Genomic DNA, 19,938 nt, shown 5'->3' with positions numbered 1-19,938 from the left:
ATGCAAATTGGTGAGGATTTTTTATCAAGTCTTCCCCAGAAAAGGGTGTGTAGGGTTTGGGAGGATTTTTTGTGCGTGTGTGTTGGGGGGGGGGGGGGGGAGGGGGGCGGAGAAAGACGTTTCCAAGTGGGATCTTTCCCTGTTATATATTTGACAGACGCTTGGTGGTGGCAGCAATAAAGTCCAAGGGCAAAAGGTAAAATAGTTTGTACCTTGGGGAAGTTTTAACCCAAGCTGGTAAAAATAAGCTTAGGGAGTTTTCATGCAGGTCCCCACATCTGTACCCCAGAGTTCAGAGTGGGGAAGGAACCTTGACAACCACATTCTTAGATCTGTGTGCTGAACTCATCCCAGCCTTACAGTGTGTGGACACCAGCATAGGTGACCAGATGAAATGGACAAAATATCGGGACACATGGGGGAAGCACCGCCGGAGCGGCAAAAGCCGCAATATCAGGATAAATTGCATCCTGATCATGCATCAGTCAGGACGCGGGACAAAGAACTAAAAATCAAGACAGTCCCGATTTTAATCGGGACGTCTAGTCACTCTACACCAGCATGAGAGTGGCATTGACGGTGGATAAGCAAATGGTGATAGCACTTTGGGAGCTTGCAGTGCCAGATTCCCCATTACCCAGTAACAGTCATTTTGGAATTGAAACTACACAATGGGGGCCCCTGTTATGCAAGTGTATAGAGGCCATTAATCATCTACTACACAGGACTGACTCTCAGCAACCAGTAGATGGATTTGCAGCAATGGGTTTCCCAAATTGAGGGGGGCAAAGGGGGAAGAATAGATAGCATGTATATTCTGTTTTGGCACCAGCCCACCTTGTCACAGACTACATCAGCAGAAAGAGTACTCTCCTATGGTTATGGTTAGAGGGATCACCAGGGATGCTCGCAGATATCAATGTGGGCTCATCAGGGAAGGTGCATGATGCCTGTATCTTTTAGAACACAGGACTGTTCAGAAAGCTGCAAGCAGACACATTCTTCCCAACTTGTAGATTGTCACTGGCTATATTAAAATGCCAATAGTAATTCCGGGCCTATTCCCTTGCTCCCGACTCATGAAGCCATATGCTGGCCACCTTGACAGCACCAAGGAAAGATTCAACTACTGGCTCAGCAAGTGCAGAATGACAGCTGAATGTGCTTTTGGTAGATTCAACGGGCACTAGTGTCTACGCACTAGACTGGATTTCCGTGAGAAAAATATCCCAATGGTTAATGGCTTATGTCATGTCCTGCTTACAATGAGGTAAAGAGGAAAAGTTGCCACTAGGGTGTAGGTGGTGTAGCGGTCTGCCAAATTTGAACAGCCAGGCACGGGGGCTATTACAAGAGCTCAAAAAGAAGCTATGCAGTTGAGAGAGATTTTGAAAGAGCAATTTAATGATAACTCCACTGTGTTAGAGTTCTCTGGCCCTGGAGCTTTGAGTACTGCTAAATATTTATTTATAAATACGACTGGGTGTTTTCCTGAAGCTATGCTTTCTATGGCAGTTGGTGTGCATTTATGTGTTCTGTTTGCTTTGATCACAACAATATTGCAGCATGCATAGCAGTACACTAAAGATCGTGATTCTCCAAAAATATAAAAAACTTCACTGAGTGGGAAAAACAATACAGAGAATCAATGTTAAAATTTTGTATAAACAATTTAACAGAGTAAACATTTATGTCCCTTCGAGTGCACAAGGTAGTCAGTTGTGGATACAAATACACCAGCCACAGTTCTCACAGATCACATTATGTGTAGCTGTGGTTTTCCTTCATGTCCTCTGGTGTGGAGTGCCAGTGGTAAGGATGCACCCCACATCACATTTTTTGGGGTGTAGGGAGCAGCCACCATGGAATTCTACAAGAAGTGCAAAGAAAGGCGAGTCTGGGGCTTTTGGACCTGAAGGGCAACCAAAGTCTTCAGCCTGTGAACGAACGTAAGAAAATGTTCCTTGTTCTGTTGGGCCTCCTGGGCCTTTCTCCTGTCTCATCTTTCTCCATGTTGTTCACTGTATTGGCTCTCCAAGTCCTTAGTTCATAATCTGATGCAACACTGCAGGATCTCTCAGAACACATACCCCTTCTCCTCGTTTTTCTCTTCCTCATCAGGGTCAGGCATTCTGCAGGTATGGATTAGACTGCCTCAAAGCTGCAACTCCGGGAGCAGATAAAAACCAGACACACATGCCACTGGATTTATGGTCACAATGGAAAGGGAAAGTTTCAAAACCTGTTTTCCCTATTCCCATAAACACTCTAATAAGAAATGCTTATTGACACTTCAGCTTTGGAGCATATCAGCACAGCACTAATTTCCAGCCCCAGCCATGGTGAGCATGGTCTGCCAAGAGAAAGGGGGTGAGTGCGAAGAATTTTCTGCTGCATGAAGCTATAAAATTTTCAGACTATTCCATGGATATGAGTATAGGGCAATGTACACTGAATATTGGCACTATTTTCCATCGGTGGTCATGGTGTTAGCACAGTAGTGCCCAAACTTTCTCTTGCACCCCCCTCCCCCCTTACTAGTAATGGAATGTGTTCGTCCCCTACCCAGGGGGCTGAGAGCAGGGGCCAAGGACCTAGAGTGGAGGGCAAAGTGGGGCTGGATCGCCTCCCTCCCACGTGGGGGCTGGCCCAGGCTCCAGCCCCACAGTGGGCCTCCCAAGACGATCCTCTGTGCCCCACAGTTTGGGGACCATCATATTAGCAGATCTCACTCTCAAAAGGACACAAAGGCACAGAAGAGCTGCCCAGGCTTGTATGCTGCTAGTTGAATTCACTACTGAGTGGCATGGGAAAGTCTTCTACTGCAGAGGAAGAAATAGAGCAGCCATCCCTAGAAACCTTTGGGAAAGAATTGCACGGTATCGTGATCTCTCAGGGGGATAAGAGGCACCCCTATATACAAGAATGATGTGCTCTGCATGCTCCCTCCTGTCCCTATGGCCTAATCCAAATGGGGAATGAAAAGCAGATGCCAGTGCTACTTCTACTGAACCTGGCTCTTCATGTACGAGTAAAATAATGAAAAAAGTCAATACCTTTTTTCTTGTTAACATGTGGATGGGCCATTTTAAACATTCAAACAATGTAAGGAAAAAGGTATGCACACACTTACTGAGTTCCCTTGCCTGTCATCAGGCTCCATCCGTGTTTGCCTGTTGGGATGGCTAGACCATGGCAGTGTCTCAAACAGGTCCTGGCTTGCAGCATGGCTGGAGTCCTCTGCCATGTCTCCTCCTTTTGCTGTTCATGGTATAGGTCTCTATCTTGGGCTCTTCCAAGGTATCCACAGTAGTCTGTGGGGTGCTGGTCTGGTCTCCACGAGGTATGGTGAGCAGTCCCTTGCTGAAGCAGCAAGTCTGCAGCACAGCATCAGATCTACTGCTGTACTCCCTGGCCTTACTGATACCACAGTTCCTTCACTTTCACTATACACTGCTGCCGATCCTGTTGTACCCTTTTGCCTACATCTCCCATGCAATCTGGTTGTAGGTGTCCACATTTCAATAGCTTGCCTGTAGTTGTTTGCGCACAGCTTTTTCTTCCCACAGGCCCAGGAACTCCAATACTTCCTGTCTACTCCAGGCAAGAGCACATCTAGTATCTGTGTGCACATGGAGCTGGCCTGGTCATTTGGGCAACTGCACACAAAGATGAGCTACTAGGTGTTCTCACAGAGTTGGGCAATCAGATGAGGAAAAATTTAAGAAGATGGTGGTTTCCAGTCTCTATGACTCCTGGGCAGTGGAGTTTAAAATTGTGACCAGAGCAGTCACTTTTTCAGGGAATGGAGCATTGTGGGACAGCTGCTGGATAACTGTTAGGATCAACACAGGTCATGCAGTAGCTGCACCTGCACGATGTCAACCTCAGTAGCCACCCATGACTATGCCATTCAGGGAGATGGTTGTACTGAATCATTTTAAACAGGGTGCTTTTGTGAGCTTGAGTGCAGACGCATGCACAAACAGGTTGGCGCAAGGTGACTTACACTATTATGTAGTGTAGACTAGCCTTTGGTCAAAAGGCAAATCATTCTTAATTCTGTAGATCAAAAAGACAAAAGAATTGCCAGTATGGCTTCTTGAGTGTAACTGAACGTGGTTTTTGCTAACAGCCTGTTTCAAGCCCAAGTTTGGAGAATGTCTGTCATAATTAAATTGTATTAAAACTAATGTGAGTTCACTCAACCGCAGATTGCCCCATTTGTTCTGGTACATGCAGAATTGAATACTAAACTTTAAGTGTAAATCTAACACCACACATTTAGTTCAATGACTAGATAAACTGCTAGTGACTTAAGGAATTAATAGTTGAAGTTAGTTATAAATTCAATAGTTTTAGAAAGCTAATGTTCTCCTACACTGGGAGTAGAACAAAGTTAGAGGAATATTTTGAAGTCACTTGCCTAGGGTGGGTTTATAGTATGCTGTACACACATTTCAAAAGCCTTTGCAAAAGAAGTCTTCAAAGAGGAAAGTCAGTAGTAGTAAATACAAACAAGAAGGTAATTGGTTCTGGAACTGTTACACATTGAAGTTTAAAATTAAAAATCTATCAGATTTTATGGAAGATGAAACTATGAAGACAACTTCTGCTGTAACAGTTTTCATGCAGCTATTTTGAAAGTCTTCCCTTTTTTAGGCTGTAACTGCCAAAGCTTAATTTCATTCCCAAGTAAGGATGACAAAAGTTCATAAAGCAAGAAATGCAACAAAATAACTGAACACTAGAACTTCAACTGTACTTGCGGCTAGTCCTCACTTACGAGTTGTAAAGTCAATTGGAAATGTAGCACAGTACAAAATGACAATGAAATATGTATATACACAATTTTTAAAGTTTTAAGCTGTGTAACTGCATATTGGTCAACTAATGTTTTAAGTTATGGATCTACACGCTGAGTTTGATACCTATGCTGAAGCTGCACAAATCTCAGTTATGCAGCCATACTGCTAAGTCTAGGTTCCTTGTTCATGTTTCCTTTTGACATTAATTTAATAATTGTTACATTACAGTCACAATCTTGGCCTGGTTGGAGGGGCACTTAAAGAGAAACTTGACCAGCCCAACAGGTTATATATAGAATGTTGGCATTTTAAGAACCGTGAGGAAAGGAAAGCTTGAAGCTATACCTAAGGAAAGAAAGCTTTCAGAAAGGAAAAAAGTGAGAAAGTACTGGGATGCAAGGAGTTAACAGCACAGAGTTTGCAGAACGGAAAGACAGAGAACAGACAACTAACAGGCCATGGTGATAGTGAAATGTATTAGTTCATTAACTTTTTTAGAATTTTTCCATTAAATTTAAATGTCAAATCATTTCATTGTCCATTACTGTTACCAGAGTTGCCAGCTCACCAAGAAATTCTGTGATTTATATACAGTAATTTGTGGTCCTTCTGTGGAATTTAGGTCTAAATTGCTGCATGGTACACAGGAGTATAAACCACAAGAATTTTTATATCCTCCATTACAATTACTCACCTATTTAAATAAAGTGATTTGGTGTCTGTCCAGAGCCATATTTTTCAACTAGGTGTCTCAAATAGGAACATTTTGCTAGGTTTACAGTTATATTGACCCTGTAAAGCTATTCAGTACAACCTTCCTTAGCGGATCAGTTCCCCCTCAGATACTGGCAATAAACTTTCTCCAGTGTATCAGCATATTTACTGTACACTACAATAATTTTGAATGTATGGATGCAGAGCAAGAATTTAAACTGGGCATAGAAATCATGAAATCCCTTTCTCTCCTACTCCATTTAGAATATTTAATAAAAATAAATACTATAGTGGAAGATCATATCTGTGCTGCCAGGCACACACCATCTCTTGCCTGCATCTCTAGCAGTTTTGATGGCAGATGAAACTGACAATTCCATTAACTTCATCTGTTACACCCTGCTGCATTCACTTTTCAAGCAAAGTAGGTGCTGCTCTACATTGGGATAGCACACTAAGTGGACCGGAACACAACAACAGAAGATACAAGAATATGGCTAGCCTGATTGTCTATGTTGCAGTAGTTTTCACCCTGTAGTCCATGGACTCCTGGGGTGGGGGGGTCTGCAGATTATATTTAAGATTTCCAAAGAGTCTGCGCCTCCATTTGAAATGTAAGGGTCTGCAAATGAAAAAAGGTTGAAAACCACTAGACCAGTGGTTTGGTAGTCTAGTGTCCATTAGTTAAGACATTCAACTGGCAGCAAAAAGCTACTAATTTCATTATGATAAATTTCAGGGATTTGCAGCACATTTTCTACTATGCCTCTAATAATCATGTAGGACAGCACATAATACAGCAAGCTTCAGTAATATGGCAAGTCCTGTAGTGAATAGCTGTGCAAGGTCTCACATACAATGTGTCTGACATACAATGAGAATGTACTGAATCTGTTCAGATGGTAGTCTTGCTCATTTAATCTTTCTCCTCATCTCACAAATGACCACTAAGTGAAATTTACAAAAAGTTTCTGATCTGTGACATTTCCAAGCATGTGGGTTCACTGGACAGTTAAAACTCCTCTCAAAAATGGGTTAACTCAACTTCCCTACCATCAGTTTACACGGCTGGGGGCTATAGGTTAAAACTGGGGCTCCTGTTTCTCTCACTAGAACCTGCCCATTTAGCAGCAAGGAAACAGGCAAAGGTCACTTGATTGCCAATAGTTCTCTAATGTCCTTCCCACACTTCTCAATGATAGACAAGTTCTCCTGCAATTGACACAAAATGACATGGAAAGAAACCAAGTGTTTCAGCACAGGGAATCATGGAGTATGCTCCCAGACTCATGGGCAAGTGCAGAAACTTATGCGGGTAAAGAGCAAGTATCCCCACAGCAAAACTAGGATACTAATCATGTAGATTAACTATGCAGTAAAGAGATACCACAAGAGACTCCACAATTTATATCACTAATAAGTTTCACTTCATTGCCAGTGGAGTGACAAAGAATTCCCCAATGGGGAAAGCAAGATAAAACAGTAGATCCAGGTGGAGGTCAAAGAGATCAGTTCACTAAAAGAACCAGGTAGTGAACTGGTGCTTGAACAGCCTGTTTGGGCACACATGGTAAATCCCAATCTTGTGCCAGACAAGCAACTCCTGACAACTAGTTTCAAACTTGTTAAGTTTGCCCTACCAGCCATGGTTGTGTTTATGATATCCCTACCCTTTATTAAAGGTTTACTCCGATCACAAAAAATAATGAAAATTGGAATTAGTCATTAAGGTACTTCTTGCACACTGTGATAAATGTATCTTGTTTAAGGCACAATTTTTATTACCATTCAAGTTTCTATTTCTACAATGCTACCGTTCCTTTCATGGAACAAATAAATGGTTGTACAACAACTTTTCACCAGTATCTGAATTTAAAACACAAATTATATCGAGTGATCTTTTCATCTGTTGCAGTGGTCTACACAACTTTGTCTCCACTGCATGTGCTCTTACTCATGCTAAATGGTATATTGTCTAAGATATTTATAGCTGTTCTCGTCCTCACCTACAGAGTTTCATCCTCTGTACATCCTCAAGTTTATCTCCTGTTTGGTCTACTACTCATGTTGCACTCTGGCTTGGAATATTCCAGTCCTCTGCTAGCACAGGAGAAGAGTAGGAAACATCCACCCCCTGACGTTCAACACCAAAACATCTGATGTTCTTGTTCCAATATTCCTGGGTTACTATGTGGGGCTGCTGATTAGTCAGAGTAACAAAACTTACACGGATTCTTAAACTGGTAACAATAAAATGACTGCTAATATGAAGTTGCATAAGTGACAGATGTGTGGACTATGGCAGACTGAAATACAAGAATAGCAGGAGGTTTTTTGTATCAACATGCAGTCACTCTCTCAGCTTTAAAGAAAAGCCAGCATTTTCCTCTCAGCACCTCTAGTCATATTTGTAATTCAGGATACTTTATTAGAGTACTGAATGATATAGTCAATGATGGTTTTGTAGAATATACAAATCAGCAAAAAAAACTGATGGACAAAAGTAGCTCAGAGATATGCAATTTTATGGTAAGCCTCATTTGTCTGTTTTATAAAGTTGCAACATTCATCCATTAAGTTTTTCATGGTGCTTTATCACTTTCACACTGGTGAGCAAGCAATTTGCAGTGAACAGATCTGAAATACTGTTAAATATAAAAGTTTCTGACAATTCTATTTACAACATGTAAATATGCTGGAAAACAGTTGTCTTCAAACTTAGAGCAGGTCAAGTCAATCCTGACGAGATTACTCCATTTTGCCTGAAAAGCAAATGGGCTTCTCATCAGGATTCAACAACAACGAATTAGACAAGAAAAGAAAATGTAAAAACCAGAACAATTTACAGTCATAATTCCCTCATTTAGACAAGATACTCTGTTAAGCTCTTATTTCAAACTATGAAGACAAACTAATAAATGCTGTGTTTCAGATCCTTCAATTTCCAAGGGTTTTAATACACAATTTTTTTCAAAAATGTAAAATTCAACTGAAAACATTCATTGTTTACACTGCAATAGAAGAGGTCCATGCATTAAAACATTACCCCTCCTTCATCTTGGAGAACAGATGAGCTTATATTGCCAGAGTGTAGCTGGGTAGCAATACATCAACTTAGATGGTAAGCACAGCTTTCGAACATATACAGGCCAACCCTGGAGTTCTTTTCCAGCATAATCACCACTAGTTTATGAAACAGGGTTCACATGGGTTGTTTATGATCCATAACTTACCATACAAGCTAGAAACAAGTTTGAAGGTTCTCAAAATGCAATTAGAGATAAATTTGGCAAAGTTTATTTCAGTGCTAAGGAACAGATTTGTGTAACTGAGAATCAGGACATTGTTTCTGAAATCTTGAAATATGTGACTGTGTAATTTTATATCAGTTACAAAAGTTGGTCTAGTTAACAAACCTTGCTATTCACTACCATGATAGATGATCATAATTCTATTCTTACAACAGTAAGCACAAGCTAGCATTCTATTTAATTATTTATAACCACATTCAGAGTCAAAATAACTGATCTAATTTAAATAAAGATATTCTGGACACATGCTACCACAATACACTTACCTTCATTTGGTGAAGTTTTCAATCTTGTACAGATAGCATAGACATCTCCATAACATTCTTGGATTTTATGCACTGCATCTGTAGATCGCAGTTCCATAAGGGCACGGAGCTCTTCAAGTGAGATTCCAAAATCTCCATGATTAGATTCTTTTACAGAATTTTTTACACCACTGTATGCAACTGAGTTGTTAGCCATATCACCCATGATGTATGCAGTCCTTAGTATGAGGAAACAGTTTCCAGAAAGGAACAAAAATTTTGACTTGAGGTACTTGCAAAAGTAAAATAAGACCTTTAGATATGAAGACAGTCAGATGAGTAGATACACATCACCCAAATAGAAGAGTGTGACATCAGTAACCCTTTCCAGAGAGGAATCTTGAATGTCGTCCCATGGTGAGTTCCTTTTCTTCAAGTTAGTCATATGAGGTGTACAATCTAGGGAAAAAAATATTAAAGCCATTATTTATAGCTGTATTTTCAAGCCTCTTAAACACTATATTGGAAGATCTTATTTAGTTAAGCAAAGTTACATCAAAATAGCAAAAAGTGTAAGTTACACTGATGCAGTATTTAGATGTATAAAGCTTCACCTGTGTCCTTTTAATCCCTAAGACCCATGTCTACCTTGATGCCTACAATAAATTGTTAACTGTAATAGCCAGTCATCTGGTCAAAGAGATTAGAGACTCAAGACATAAGCAAGAACCGTTCAGATCTGTGAAATAGTCACAAAGACTACATAACCTTTCCTGGTTTACACATTCTTGGTACCCACTACCCTCAATCCTTCTTGCACTCCCTCCATTTGTTACACCCAATTGTTTCTTATGTTAGTAAACTCCTCAGAGCTGGGCTTGCCTCTTTCTATATATACACACAGTACCCAGCAATACTGAGTTCCATCTTACTGTGGCCTCTGGATGGTACTCTAATAAAAAACCAACAGCTACAGAAGCATCAAAAAAAGTTTCCACAGTACCCATATGTTTGCATTCATGAAAGATACCTCACTCTTAACACAGTAATGGGAGTGTGTAAAAACTTGCTCAGGTCCTGGAATCGAGCGCTTAGTAGACTTCTCAGAGGAAGCCTAAGACTTAACGAGGCTTCTTCCTTCCACAACTAGTCAGATAACCTGGCCTTCACCTCCACTGGACATCCTTGTGAAGTTTGATCCCTTCAGTGCTCAGGTAATACTGTATCACTATTCGGACAACTCTCAAGCCACCAGCCTCTGAAGGATCTTAGCTCTAGTTCACCCGGAGAGTAGGTTTTGGTTACAAACCTATGTTTTCTGGGGGATACCATAAAGCGCTTTCTCTGAGCAGGCCAGTTTATACATTCACTTGATCCAAAATAGTCTGCTTGCTTGCTCGCTCACAGTGCATTGAATATAGCTTCCTCCCCACCATTTTTTTTTTTAAAGTCTCAGGTATTTACACAAGTTGTTACTTCCTTTGATGCAAAGATACTGCAACTGAAAAGTAAACATCTAGACTTAAGGGACAGTATTAAGATAATTAAACCTCTGATATGGCCTTTGTTCCAGGTACCCAGAAAAAGGTGAACTTCAACTAGATCTCAGACCTGAAACAAACTGCATTTTAAGAAACCAGATCTGAATAAGCCCTCTGAGCCTGCTTTAAAATGTTCAGTACTATAATTACAATAAATAATGGAATGATAAAAATAGTGTACTCTTACATTACACTTTTTATCCAACTCAGAGTGCTTTTCAAAAAACAAGCAAACAACCATCATTATCCCTTTGCCTCAGTTTCTCCACTGCAATGTGATTTGCCCAAGGTCACAATCCAAGAGCAAAAAACCCAGGTCACTCCTATTCTCAGGATGGCATCTTAGGTCCAGCTATTCGGCCTAGTTTGTATCCTACCTTTCTCAAGTGTTTTAATTCCCAAAACTTGCTTCTAAGGGTGAGATATGGTTTTACTGCCGGTGAACACTAAAGAACAGAAAGGCAAAGTTGGCTGTTTCTGCCATGTGGAGTCACATGTACAGCACAGTGTTAAATGAGAATATTTTCTTCTGAAATAGAAAAGAAGTCTTTCAATCATTTCAATGCAAGATTGTGTTAGAATCAATGTAAATTTCAGCCTACTTGCAGCTAAGCTAAGTGATATTTTAAAACTGCTGGAGATGAGAACTAAGAATAGTACACAATGGTAACAAAAAGTACCAGACTGACAGCTGTGCCAAGGTCGGGCCAGATGACTACAGGAGAGTAATTTAATTTTTTTTTTTTTTGAAGCAGAAAAGAATTTTACTTGGGTAACACTTACAAAGAATCACCAAAAAAAAAAATAAAAAAAATAAAGCAAAACTATGCAACAAAACAAAAGCAAACAGAAGGTATAACATAGCAGCCTTCAGGAGGGAGAAGTGTTCGGGCTAGCCTGGGCCCAGAGCGGGGGGGGCTTCCTCGACACTTGTAGTCTTCCACCCTCCTGAGTTACCTAGTGGCCTAGAGCAGGGGGCTTCCTCGACACTCATGGTCTTCCACCCCCTCGAGTTACCTAGTGCCACGCCCAGTGTCACTGATTATTCCTCTCCTGAAAGTGCCCGACAAGATGGGCACGGCTGCGGGGTGGCCGGTTTGGGGGTAAGGGGGACGTACACCACGTGTGATAGGACCCCTCCTAGGTGACAGTAACAATGGTATCCATAGCGGCAACGGCTGGGGTCTCTCACTCTTCCCCTCAATCAAAGGGTCAGACGGAGGGAACCGGACGGGGTCACCGAGCAGAGAACCTCGGACAGCACCCATCGAAGGCGTCAAGGGAGTCGGTGGACGCCGCCCAGAGGAACTCCGCCCAGATACATGAATGTACTGAGGATCGGAAAACGGCCCTACAATCACAGGACGCTTCATTAGCCAACCTCCCATCTCTGGTTTTATAAATGGCTGTTTTAGCTAGGCCTAGGAGGAGGTTAACCAGGAGATCTTGTGATCTTGTGGGGCCACAGATGGGGAGTGTGTAGATAAAAAGGTGAGGGGAAAAGTGTAGCCAAAAGCGTAATAAAATATTCATGAGGAGCCGGAAAAAGGGCTGCAGCCTGGCACACTCTAAATATACGTGTGCCAGAGTTTCCCTCACGTTGCAAAAAGGGCAAGTATCCGGGATAGGGGTGAACCGCGTCAAAAACACACCCGTGCTCACAGCTCCGTGAAGGAGCCGCCAACTAATGTCCCCAACGGGCCTCGGGACCAAGGTGGAATACAGGCTGGCCCACCGGGGTTGCTCACCCTCCAAAGGTGGCGGGAGGTCCCGCCACTTTGTATCGGGGCGGGACACCAGGGTGTGGGCGTGAAGGGTGTGAATCATGAGTGTGTATAAATATTTCCGTGGCGCGACTTGAAAGCTGACCAGCTGCAGTTCATGCAGCCGGCTCGCAGTGAAAGGGTGAGCGGTTTGTTGGGATCTACGGGGTAGGGGCCCAATTGAAGGGTCCGGCGGGCCTGGGGTAGAGGGTGGGCAGAGTGCGCCCTCGCGCAGGGCTCGGTTGAGATAAGCCCGAGCAGCGGGCATCAAGGTGGCCTTCACCTCCTGAAGTACGCGCTGGGAGGTATGAGGTCCGGAGAGCAGCATGCACCGAGTGAGCGTCAGGGGATCCAGCCAGTCTCCCCAGTCGTGGTCCAGGAAGTCTCCGACTCTCGTGACTTCTGCCAGGACCAAACTCTGGCGCACCCAGCGGGACTCCGCCACCTGCACACGGAGCTGGGGGTTGTGTAGTAGGGGCTCCGCGAGGAGATCTGCTCGCACGGTGGCCGCCACGGACCTGGTCGTTAGAAACAGTTTCCAGGTCCAGAGGAGGTCCTGGTAGAAGACCGGCAGCCCGGAGAGGTCTCGCGGAAAACCTCTTGGACAGAGATAAAAGAACTGCCAGTCTTATCGGAGCCCTTGGAAGCGGTGCAGGAAGGCGTGCGCCAATATGCTCCACGTCGAACTACCTGCACTATAAAAGAGCCTCTGCAGGGCCTGGAGACGGAAGACACGGACCTGAGTGCGCAGACGCTTCAGGCCCTGCCCTCCTTCTTTCCGGGGTAGATGAAGAACCCCAACAGGGGCCCAGTGCATTCCTGACCAAAAGAACTCTAGAATCGATGTCCGGAGGTTGGTCAGGAAACCCGGGGCCGGGACCAGGGTGTTGAGCCGGTACCAGAACGTGGACAGGACTAGTTGGTTAAGCACCAGTGCTCTCCCTCGGAGGGAGAGACATCGGAGTAGCCTCGTCCATTTCCGGAGCCGCTCTATCACCCCGCCTTCTAAATTTTGCCAGTTCTCCGGTGGAGAAGGCTGCGTGGCAGAAAGGTAAATGCCGAATAGAGCAGCGGACCAGCACTCCACCGGATGGTCTGAAGCACGGGTGGGAGGGAGCTTACCTGCTGCCAGTCCCCCACCGCCAAGCCAGATCTCTTGACCCAGTTGACTCGGGCGGAGGAGGCTGCCGAATAGATGGGCTGGCAAGCCTCCACCCGCGCCAAGTCGCCCGGGTCCTGAACCACGAGGACCACGTCATCGGCGTACGATGACAGGACCAGTCACAGCTCTGACTCCCGCAGCACCAACCCTGTCAACCTCCTGCGGAGGAGGCAGAGGAAGGGCTCGATCGCCAGAGCGTACAGCTGGCCCGAGAAGGGGCACCTCTGCCGTACTCCTCACCCGAAGCTGACCGGTTCGGTCAGGGTCCAGTTGAGCCTAACCAGACACTCCGCGGAAGCATACAGCACCCGGAGAAAACTAACAAACTGAGGTCCGAATCCAAACGCCTGCAGAGTGCCCAGGAGGTACCCATGGTCCACTCTATCGAATGCCTTCTCCTGATCAAGAGACAGGAGGGTGAACAACAGACCGTCTCTACGCCCGAGTTCCAAAAGATATCAGACTAGAAATAGGTCGTCAAAAATGCTGCGGCCCGGGACAGCGTAGGTCTGGTCTGGGTGGATCACGTCCACCGTCACGGACCCTGGCCGCAGCGAGATTGCTATCGCTACGATTTTGTAGTCCGTGCTAAGGTGCGAGACGGGACGCCAGTTTCGTAAATCGCAGAGGTCCACCTTCTTCGGCAACAACACGAGCACCGCTCGCCTGCACGAAAGAGGGAGGACCCTGCCCTGCAAAGACTCGGCCCAGACAGTGGCTAGGTCTGGGCCAAGGATGTCCCAGAATGCGCGGTAGAACTCCACGGTCAGCCTGCCCGTGCCCGGAGATTTATTGGTGGGCATGCGACGGAGGGCTTCCGAGAACCCGGCCAGGGTGAGAGGCAGCTCTAGCTGGTCTCGGTCGCCCACGCTGACCGTGGGGAGTTCCTCCCAGAGCACCCTGCAAGCGGCAGGATTGATCGGATCCGGGGAGAAAAGGCTTGTGTAGAAGTCACAGGCCCTCCCACACATCTCCACTGGATCCGTGAAGGGGGTGCCGTCTTCTGCTAGAAGGCAGGTGACGTGTTTCTTGGCCCCCCTCGTTTTCTCTAGGACATAGAAGAAATGGGAGCCGCGATCCATCTCCCGAAGGAGGCAGATGCGGGATCGAACAAAGGCACCTCGGGCCCGATGGTCCTCGAGGGCCCGGAGCTCCTCCCGCTTCTCCCGGCACGCTCCGCAGAGGAACGGGTACACGGGGCTGGTGGCCAGACGCCTCTCCATCTCTAAGACCTCCCGTTCCAACTGCTCTATCGCTGCATTTCTCCGTCAGCTTGTGCCCCAGGTGTAGTCACAGCAGAAGAGCTTGGCGCGCACCCTCCCTAGATCCCACCATCGCCGCGCCGAGGAAAAGGCAGGCCGCTGCTCTCACCAGGCTAGCCAAAACTCCCGGAAGGACGTCACGAAGCCCTCATCTTCCAACAGGCTGTAATTAAAATGCCAATAGGCCGGCCCCGGCCTCTCTGCACGGAGAGAGGCTATTATGGTGGCTAGATGATGGTCAGAAAATGGGGCCGGCCGAATGTTGGAGGAGTGGGCTTGTGAAAGATGGAAACAGGATAAATAAATACGGTCCAACCGAGAGTGGTGTGACCGATGGGCCTCCACCCGGACAAAGGTGAACGTGGAAGTGTCATCTGGGTGGTGGTCACGCCAGACGTCCACTAGGGTGTGATGTTCGACTATTTCTCAGAGAATGTTCACAGCGGCTGGGCTCAGCTTGGCCCCCGAGCGGTCCTGCTCCTCTAGGGTGGTGTTATAAAGTCCCCTCCCAGGACTAGGCACTCATGAGAATCTAGGGTGCCAAGGAAGTCAGACACCCGCTGATAGAATTGTGGCCGCTTCAGGCTCATTGTCGGGGCATAGATGTTAACGAGGTTGACCACGAGCCCCCCCACACGGACTCGGAGATGCAGCAGGTGGCCCGGCACGGCCTCAGTAACCCCTAGCACCTCGGGCCGTAGGCTGGGGGAAAACAGGGTCCCCACTCCAGCTTGTCGAATCGTGAAGTGGCTAAAGTAGACACCGTCCCCCCACTCCAGCCACCAGCTGTCCTCTGCGGTCGGATCCATATGGGTGTCCTGCAGGAAAACCACAGAGTACCCTCCTTCCCGAAGGTAAGAGAGCACCTGGGACCTGCGGAGAGCCATCCTACAGCCCCTGGTGTTCAAAGTTGCAGTAATGAGAGGCATCATGCGGAGGGCTGGGGGGGTGGGGGTTCCTTGTTGGCGGGGGTGTTCGCGGCCCCCGGTGGGTCGCGCAACAATCCGTGACCCATCCCGTAAATGATTAAATCATCACAGAAGCTGCGGGCCCACCCGTAGGCCGCGGCACTGTGCCTTCCTTTCCCTCTACCCTCCTTTATAAGGGCCCTTGTGGCCCGGAGGATTTGATCAAAGACCCCCATAGCTGGAGAGCTAGCTGTACCCTATTGCGGGAGCCACGAATGTCTTCTAAAAACTCCCGCTGCGCTTTTTGCTGCTCATGGGGGAAGGGGGGTTGCGATTTGCCTGTTATTCCCTGGTGGGGCTCTTGGTGCAGCCTCGTCGTCCGCTGAGGCGGGCAGGCAGGATGCAGACCACCGACGGGGTGTCTGACAGGCTAAAGTTATTAGGCCCATCTCAAGCCTTGGGGTAGAAGGGGACGGCGGAGGGAAAAATTGCAGCTCCTAATGGGTCGTGGCAGGAAAATGCAAAGGCTGCCCCTTGGGGGGGGAACCACAAAAAAGGGAAAGAAATAACCCCAGTGGCGGCAATAGCATTGCAGGAGGAGGTGGACTGGGCAGGGACAGGAGTGGTGGCGGGGGCAGAGGCAAGGCTCTGGACTTCGGGAGGCAAGCAGCTAAGAGGTGGCGCCTCCTGAACAGATTCGAGGGTTAAGGGTGTGGGGAGGGGGCTCCCAGTGATGCTAGGCGCAGGCTCTGTGGTGGATTTGGCAGCCACGGCATCAGGTGGACTACCTTCTGTAGGGTGCCCGCCCGGGAAGGCGGTTAGGGGGAGGGAGCATGGGGAAAGGGGACTGGGGTGAGGTTGCCCAGATCAAGGCCAGCCGGCAGTAGGTCATCCTCTCCCTGGGTGACCGGGATCAAACCTAGGGCCTCGATCTCCTCACTCATGGAGGAGAGGTCGTCTTCTGCTACCTCGGGGGGGGTCTCCCCTCTGGCGCCCGCTACGACGGTCGCTTCGGGGTTCGCGGGAGGTTCGGGCAGAAGGAGCTTCCTCAGGGGTCTTGGAGGGGAAGGTCTCCCATGGAGGGGAGATCCTACCTTCCAGTGCTATTTTATCTTCCCCTCCCAACACCGGCGGATGGATCTCACTCGTGGGCATAGCGGAAGGCTCAGTGTCAGTGCCCCCCTTCCTGGTCTTCTGGGGGGCCTCTGCATCGGATGGGTGCAGCGGAGCGCGAGCCTTCTGCTTGCCTCGCTTTCCCTGGACTAGGGTCCAGCCTTCCATAGCATCGTCTGGGGGTTGGTTAGCAGGGGTCGTGTCAGGGGGGCAGAGGCGATGGTTCAGGGGCTCAGGGGGGAAACGATGAGGCAGCATGGGGGGGAGGGTTCTCCTTGGGGCAGGCCCTCTCCTATGCCCGGTAATATCTTTGCTGCACCCTCCTCCATAGGCTCTGCTGGATTGTTAACAGCAAGGGCGGGGCTCCCTCGCTCGTCTGGGCATTGTAGGGGAGGTGTCTCTTGTGCCCGGGCGGGAGCAGCAGTGGATCGAGCAGGAGGAGAGGTGGTTTCAGGTGCCGGGTGGCCAGGGGCGTCGGCAATGATGGAGCCGATGTCCTGCCGGGTCTCGGGTGCCCCTCCCCACCGGGCCAAAGGGCAGTCTCTTCGGACATGCCCCACTGATCAGCAGAGGTAGCACCGGGCCTCTCCTGTGGAACAGTAGACCTGATAGCAGGCTCCCTGGTATGGGACTAAGAAGGACCCCTCAAGTGCCTCTCCGTCACATACTGCCGCTGGCCGTAGAAGCTGCACTTGCTGGCGGAACGAAAGGACGTGACAGAGGGTGGGGTCCTTGCAGCCTAACGGGAGAGGGCTGATGACAGAAACGGGTTTCCCCAGGGTAAAGAGAGGGGGTAACAGGGCGGCATTGGGCAAAAAAGGACGGACGGAGGTCCGGACTAGGCGGACGCCCAGGACCTCTAGCGGTTCCAGGGGAACAAACACCGCCCCCGCCCCCCTCCGCCAGGCCCTTCTCCACCGCCTTCTGGGCGGCGGCCTCCGATGCTAAGAAAAAGACAACCTTCCCGTACATTTTGGAGGCTGCCACAATAGGCGTGGGTCCTACCACCCTCGCCAACACCTGCACGTATGTCTCCAAGTGGGGCGAGGCGGGCACCAGGAGGCAACGGACGCCGTGCTTCCTGGTCATGGTGGGAAAGGGACCCCGGACACTATTGATGGTAGCGGAGGCGGTGGGTGGGCGAGATGACGAGGCGGCAAGCGGGGGGGGGGGGGCGCGCTACCGATGCCCCAGTGGGGGTGGTGGCAAGTGTTTTGGCAGCAATGCGGGGGGGGCTTGGGCAGGGGGGTAAGGTGGGGGAGGGGCAGCTGAGGTTGTTAGAAGGGCCTCACCTCTCTCATTCCCTGCCATTGTGAGCAGGGAGAGACAGGGAGGCACCAGAAGGGGGGGGGGGGGGGGCAGATTAACCATTTCTCCCTGCTGGGCTGCAGGCAGGGGGGCTAAATGGGTCGGACTGGACAGGGGGAGGACACAGGAGTTGGGGTCAGGTAGTAGGGGCAAACTGTGGGGTGGGCAGTCCCGGGGGGGGGGGGGGGAGAATGATGTGGACCCACGCTCGTTTGTCCAAAGAGTCTTGTTTGGTCAGCTGTTGTGTCTGGTCCGGATGGCGGAATTCATAGCAAGCAGCTGAATCCAGAGGCAGATGGCAAGTTGCCAGCGGGGACCGACGGCGGGGGGGCCGTGACGGTTGTAGTAGTGTTGGAGGGGCACCGATGGATAGGGGGGCAGCTCCGTGCCACACCCCCTGTGCCCCTACACACACACACAGTTAAGACACAGTCAGTCAAACTCCCCCCACACGAGAGTACAGTTCAAAAGTTACTCCATCTTACGGCCCCCTCCACAATGATTTGTAGCTTCCCTGGGCAATGTCTGTCAGCTGTCTTCTCTTCCGGGCTTTGTGGAGCATTCCAGAAATGCCAAGCAGATAAGAAGAAAAAAATAAACTGTCGATTAATTACGGGTCCACAAAAACAGCAAACGGCTGGGTCTGGGGGCTTCCACACCCCTCCTCCGGGGAGCGGGTTGACAGTCCTCCCCCCCCCTCGGGAGTTTCAGCTAAAGCAGTAGCAGCATCCGAGGGCAGCCGTGGGGGGGCTGGCAGCAAGCTGGAAGCTGACCAGCACTCGAACGGCAGCAAAAAACAGCAAAAAAAACAAAACGAAGAAAAAACGTCTGGCCCGGTCGGCGGAGGTGGGGGACTGAGGCAGGGTCAAAAAGTAAGAAAAGCCCAGGCCAGGGGGCTTTAGGAGAGAGTAGAAAGCAGATAGTTGAGCAGCAAGCAAAGGAGGTCCCTTTCCCTGGGTAAGGGAGCAGGGAAGGTTCCAGAACAATCAGGAACCTTCTGGAGACAATTAAGACAGGCTGATTAGAACACCTGTAGCCAATCAAGAAGCTGCTAGAATCAATTAAGGAAGGCTAATCAGGGCACCTGGGTTTTAAAAAGGAGCTCACTTCAGTTTGTGGTGTGCATGTGAGGAGCTGAGAGTGAGAACGTGGACTGTTGGAGGACTGAGGTGTACAAACATTATCAGAAACCAGGAGGAAGGTCCTATAGTGAGGATAAGAAAGGTGCTGGGAGGAGGCCATGGGGAAGTAGCCCAGGGAGTTGTAGCTGTCACACAGTTGTTCCAGGAGGCACTCTAGACAGCTGCATTCCACAGGGCCCTGGGCTGGAACCCGGAGTAGAGGGCGGGCCTGGGTTCCCCCCAAATCCTCCCACCTCCTGGTCAGACACAGGAGGAGTCGACCTGGACTGTGGATTCAGAAAAACGGCCAAGCTGAGGGCTGCTGTGAAGCTCCAAGGCGAGCAAATCTGCCAATAAGCGCAAGACCCACCAAGATAGAGCAGGAACTTTGTCTCACAGCCCTAGAAACTGACTCATTTATTTACTCACAAAAAGGAATACAACAGGGTACTAGAAGCATGAAGTTCCCTACATGGCCTTCAGCAATTACCTAGAGGGACTATCAGTATAGGTCAGCTAGTAGTTCAGTCTCTATGTTTAGTAATTAGCCTCTGAGGGCCAAAGCTGGAGGCTTTATTACTATAAGCATCTCAAAAAGGCAAACTTAAATCACAAGTTCAAATCACCATCAAGATACTGACAGTCACTAGAGAACAAGCTGCATTCAAATTCATGTGCTTGA

General features: G+C 48.2%; 1 protein-coding gene across 7 annotated transcripts in view; it reads right to left on the bottom strand.

Moving 5' to 3' along the window:
- The window catches only part of ATP2B1 (ATPase plasma membrane Ca2+ transporting 1), a 130,614-nt gene that overhangs the window by 57,119 nt on the left and 53,557 nt on the right, over window positions 1-19,938 (bottom strand). For all 7 annotated transcript variants that reach the window (XM_073327565.1, XM_073327569.1, XM_073327570.1 and 4 more), the window contains exon 2: window positions 9,100-9,537. In XM_073327565.1, coding sequence (XP_073183666.1) covers window positions 9,100-9,304 — 205 coding nt within the window. In that variant the 5' untranslated portion in view covers window positions 9,305-9,537. The remainder of the gene's footprint in view (window positions 1-9,099; window positions 9,538-19,938) is intronic.

Source organism: Lepidochelys kempii, chromosome 1 (assembly GCF_965140265.1).
Source record: "Lepidochelys kempii isolate rLepKem1 chromosome 1, rLepKem1.hap2, whole genome shotgun sequence".
In the NCBI taxonomy this organism is placed as follows: Eukaryota; Metazoa; Chordata; order Testudines; family Cheloniidae; genus Lepidochelys; species Lepidochelys kempii.
The sequence above is the reverse complement of the archived record's forward strand: the minus strand, read 5'-3'. Positions and strand labels throughout refer to the sequence as shown.